Below are 5,146 nucleotides of genomic sequence, written 5' to 3'. Positions count from 1 at the left end.
CCGTGGGTGCCCCAGCGAGCGTGCCCGGGGCCGGGGGTCTGCATGTGGGAGCGGGGGGCAAGCTACGGCAGGACGTGCACAGCTAACTTCTCGCGCAAGGGAGGGTGTCGGTGCGCAAGGGAGCGTGAAATGAGACCGTGGGTGCGCAGGTGTCTGCCTCGGTCCCCGAGCTCGGCGGGTCGCCCCAGTTCAAACTGTCCATGGTCTATGCAGGTGATACTTGGCTGGAGGAGATGGAGGAGACCTCAGTCTTGCTCTGGGATACGGCGGAGGAGACTTCTTCATCCCCAAAGGGGTTCTTGCCACAGCAGATTGTGGTGATCATGCAATTACGGAACTGAGGAGGGGAGAGAAATGGAGAACGATGGCACTGGGGGAGATGTGCTGCCGTACTGAGAGCCCCCGACAGCCCCCGAGCTTGCTGCTCCCCCCAGGCTGAGACGCAATTGCTTATGAGGAGCAAGGTGGCTGCGGTGACACCACACGTGCTGGTAAGCCAAGGGCAGGGCCTTACCTTGCATGGCACGGGGCATCTCACCTGTTTGTTCATGAGGACGTAGATGATGGGGTTGTAGAGGGAGGAGCTCTTGGAGAAGAAGGCAGGCACTGACATGAGCGTGGCGGTGAAGTCTGCTCCCTTGTTGGTGAAGATCCAGAATGCCACCACAGCGTAGGGTGTCCAGGCCAGCATAAACCCCAGCACCATGAGGATCACCATCCGTGTCACCTCCTTCTCCGCCTTCTGGGTTGTGGCTGACTCCTGCTGCTGGGCAGCTGCCTGCGGGGCAGGGGGGTGGTGAGGGGCACCCCACAGCCCTCCACCCCCAACCACCTCCCCTCTCCTGCCCAAACTGCCTACCCTGGCCCCGCTCATCCCCTCCCAGCGTTACCTCTCGGACTTTGCAAATGAGGCGCCCGTAGGAGAAGAAAATGACCACGACTGGGATGAGGAAGTGGATGATGAACATGTAGAGGACGTAGGACTCGTTGTGGTAGTCGGGATTGTGGGTGTAGTAGTCGGGGCCACAGGAACACTGCATCCCCTCCGGTATGTACCTGCCAGTGAGAAAGGTTAGGATCTTCACCAGGACCCTCCCTGGGGACCAAGTTCCCCAAGGATGGGGGATGCTTGAAGAGTGCCATGTGTTTTTTAGGTGAGCTTCTCCCTGGCTTTTCCTCTGCACCCCGTGCACCCGGCCTCGCTGGCTCTGCAGCACGTGGTTCGCTCGGGGCCAGCAGCAAGTTGCGCTGATGTGTCGCGCTTGGGCCATGTAGCATCGTTTTGTTGTGACACTCGCTCCCTCCCACGGGGAACGGGCTGTTTATTTCCTTCCTACGTGGCTGAGCACTTGCCTGCCAGGAGCCACCTGCTATCCCTCTGTGGATGGAGGGATGCTGAGTGGGTACAAGAGTGTCTGGCTTGAACGGTCCAAGCTCCCGATGGCTTTGTCCCTGCCACTGCATGGGGTGGAGGGATGCACAGCCCATGTCTGGAGGGGCCCTGGCTCCAAGAGATGCAGCCCAGGTCTGCTCAGAAGCCAAGGACTGGCTGCCTGGGCAGGGATCCCAATCTAAGGCTGGAGAGGAGCATCTGCCTGTGCTTCATTGCAGGTGAAGGGACTTTGCTGCCCCACAGCTACCTCCTGCATGTGCCCGAAGGGATGGCACAGGCTTGCTATGACCCCGCAGGGCAGCTCTGCGAGGAGGAGTCAGCAGGGGCCAGAGCTGCAGTATTAGAGGAATCCCCTCCACCTCCTCAGCTCCTCCCGTAGGCCCCGGCTGGCCTTTGGCTGCTGCATCGGCTCCTGGCCGGGGATGTGGGCGCATGCAAGAGCCAGACGTGGGCTTTGGCTGCCCGGAGGACAGGCTCGCTGGAGCCTAGCAAGCAGCTTGTGGTGCGAGCAGCCAGCGTTGCCTCTTATTGTTGGAGGAAGCGGAAATGTGCTGCGGTGCCAGGAGCAGGACAGATGGGCTGGTGGCTTGAGTGGGGCTGGGAAAGGTGCCGCAGGGCTCCCAGGAGCAATGCTGGGGCGGCAGCACGTCAGCGAGGCCAGGTTTGCCTCTCCAGAGCAGCATTGCCTGCTGGCCTGGTTGTCCAAATGCTCTTTACGGTCTGCAGAGAGAAACGGGCTCTTCGCAGCGTGAGTGGGATGAGCCATGCCCACTCAAGTCCCTCTTTCTCTGCAGAGCATAAAGGGAGGATGGAGAGCTACTGCATCTGGAGATGCTGAGCCTGTGGCTGCCTTTGTCAGCCTCACGATGGTTTGGTGCCCTCTAACCAGCTGAGGCCCCGTTTCTGTTCTGATTTGCCCCATTGCCTCTCTCACAGGGAGCCTGAGAAGTTTCACGTTGGAGCCATCAGTGCATCTCCTGTCCCACCGAGGTGTTTGCACAGCAACTGGGGCTGCCGCTGAGCATCCTTTGACTCACCTGGACCAGCCAAAGAGGGGTGGAGCGGCACAGGATAAGGCCATTACCCAGGTAAAAGAGATGCCCATCATGGCGTGGGTGGCGGAGAAGCGGAAGTTTCCCATGGGTTTGCAGACAACGATGTAGCGCTCTATGGCCAAGACGACCAGGGACCACAGGGCGACTTGGCCTGCAGGAGGGAAAGAAAGAGAGTGTGGTGGTAGTAAGAGCTCCAATGGGCCTTTGATCTTCCCTTCATGATCTTGTGGTTGCGACGAAGAGCAGAGGGGACCAAAGCGTTGGGGATCTGCAAGGGATAACTGGCATCCTGTTGAATAGCTGGGAATCTCCTGCAAAAGGTCTGGGAGCGGAGGGGAGCGTCTGTGCTGCAGCGGGATGTTGGTGATGGAGGAGGGGATCATTACGGGCTTTTCATAATTTAAAAATCAAGGGGGTGGATTCCACCTGAGCGCGCGGAAGCACAATTTCCGGCAAAGACGCCAGATGCATCCAAACTCGTGGATGCCTTTAAATGTGTATTTCATGAGTCTTCTGCCAGTGCCGGCTCAGGGGGAGGTGGGCGGGGGGAGGCTGTGTGGGTGGGCATGCGTGCACATGTATTTATAAGGGATAATTAAACTTCAGGGGATTGGGAGCGTTTAGTCGGTGCTGTAAGCCTGCTAATGCCCCCAGCTGTGATAATCTGCTGATAACTACACCCTGTGCTAGGATTCGCTGGAGACCTGCTGCTCGCAGTGGCTGCTTCCCATCAAACTTCCTTCCCTCTGAGCAGGAGCCTCTGTGTTCTTTACAGGATACAGACATTGGAAGGGCAAATCATGCTGCCCAGAAGCCCACAGGCTCACTTGGTCAGAGATGGTGCAGGTCCGTATGATCTTCTGACCCCAAGACCAAGCCCTTCCTTAGTCCTTGGCTTGGATCAGGACATTTAGCTTTGCTTTTGCCTGGCAGAATATCCATCTTTTTGTTTGTTTGTTTTCAGATCAGCCTCATTGCGGGAAATTGCCCCATTTAGGGGGGAAAAAAAAAGTGAAGTCCTTGCGGTGGTTATGGATCTCTACAGCAAGGATTAGCAGTTGTCAGATCCATCACGAGGTGTCGTGTGGGCCCGGCTGGCTGCGTGGGCACGGGGTGCCAAATGAATTTTCCCTGTTTTGCATGGAGGCTTTCTTCAGGGCGAAGCGTTAGCGGCTCTCATGTCCCTGAGAAATGAAATAAAGACGCTCCCAAGGGCACCCAAATTGGGTGCAACTAGGACAGAGCTGAGCAAAGCCTGGGCCTGGTTTCCCTAGCTCTGCGCAGACCTGAGTCCTTCCCTTCCATGCTGCTGCTCTTCTCTTCTGCTTAAGAGCTGCCACATCTTCCTTTTGCCCCTAGATAAGCTGTGACTGCTCTCCCAGTCTTGACCTTCTCCTTCTCCATGCCCATATCCCTTCTGCGAGGTCCCTCTCCCGTGGGATGTCTCTTCCCTCCCTGAAACTGTCCCAAATGTTTCACCTTTTCTTGGGAAAAGGCTTTGGCAAAGGTGCTTGACGTTGATTCAAGGACATGATGTGGTCATCCCCAGCAGGTCTCTGCTAGCCATGCAACTTTGGTGTGAGACCCCCTGCATGCACGCTGGGCAGTGTGGCCAGGTGACCCCAGGCCTGATCCTGCAAGCACGGATCCCTTCCTGGAATTCATTTCCGTGCAGCTGCCATACTAGTGGTGAGATGGGCGCTTCCTGGCATCAAGATCAAACTTGCATAAATCTCTTTTTATCCCCAGCACTAAGCTACAGGGATGCAGCGCACCTTGCATGGCGAGCTCTGCCCCGTGCAATGAGCTGTGACACCGCAGCGGCGTGCGAGATGGCTTTATGCATGGGAGGGATGCTGCACGCATCGCAGCCATCACAATAGCATGATGAAGGGGTGGAATTGGGCTCCTAAAGCCCTGAAGAAGCAAGACCCGAGCTCCCACCCCACAACCCTTACCTCCCAGCGTGGCGAAGAAGCCCTCGATGGCACAGCCGATGGGTCCGAAGATGAAGTAGCCATTCCAGGCAGTGTAGAAGGTGACCGTGAAGCCAAAACAAGCCATGAAGAGGTCAGCCACCGCCAAGTTGACCAAGATGTAGTTGAGTGGCTGCCGGAGCTTCTTGTGTTTGAAGGTGACCAAGAGGGTGAGGAGGTTGATGGGCAAACCGGTGGAGATGAGGAAGAAGATGTAGCAACACACGACGCGGTATTTCCAGGGCTCAGCTAGGTAATACTGGGGGTACTCGAAGGGGCTTCGCACCACCCCTGTCTTGTTGGACATAGGCACGTAAAAATTGATACCTTCTGTCCCATTCATCCTGCCAATGTTACGGCAGCTGCTTTGCTTTTAAGGGCTTTAAAAAAAAAAAAAAAAATCAAGTACCCTGGTTTTGTAATTAATTTTGCTTCAACATCAATTTAAAAAAAAAAAAATAGCCCCACCCTCCAATGTGGAAGAATACTCAACTAAAGGATTCTCCTCACAATCTAAAGAATGAATGAATAAGAACAACAGCAAATCCCGAGGGGACGAGGGGTGGTGGTGCTGCCCCTGCTCCGCGTCGGGGGCTGGCGGTGCCCGCGTGCCAGGGGAGGTTTTATACCCTTCGGCCTCCTTGAGGGAGCGCGGGGGGAGGCCGGATTAGGGGCTCGGCTAACTTTGTATGACAAGGGCAACGGGATTGAGAGGGGCTGAT

At 56.4% G+C, this 5,146-nt stretch overlaps 1 protein-coding gene across 1 annotated transcript; it reads right to left on the bottom strand.

Moving 5' to 3' along the window:
* Positions 1–205: 205 nt before the first annotated feature.
* On the bottom strand, positions 206–4,767 carry LOC104481408 (green-sensitive opsin). The gene is made up of 5 exons (XM_086765435.1): positions 4,407–4,767; positions 2,431–2,599; positions 891–1,056; positions 539–778; positions 206–337 (listed from the first exon to the last, which is right to left on the bottom strand). The coding sequence occupies exons 1-5, from the start codon at positions 4,765–4,767 to the stop codon at positions 206–208; spliced, it is 1,068 nt and encodes a 355-aa protein (XP_086621561.1).
* Positions 4,768–5,146: the final 379 nt, after the last annotated feature.

This window comes from Chlamydotis macqueenii, chromosome 23, assembly GCF_036417535.1.
Source record: "Chlamydotis macqueenii isolate bChlMac1 chromosome 23, bChlMac1.mat, whole genome shotgun sequence".
Taxonomy (NCBI): Eukaryota; Metazoa; Chordata; class Aves; order Otidiformes; family Otididae; genus Chlamydotis; species Chlamydotis macqueenii.
This window is presented reverse-complemented; position numbering and strand designations above follow the sequence as displayed.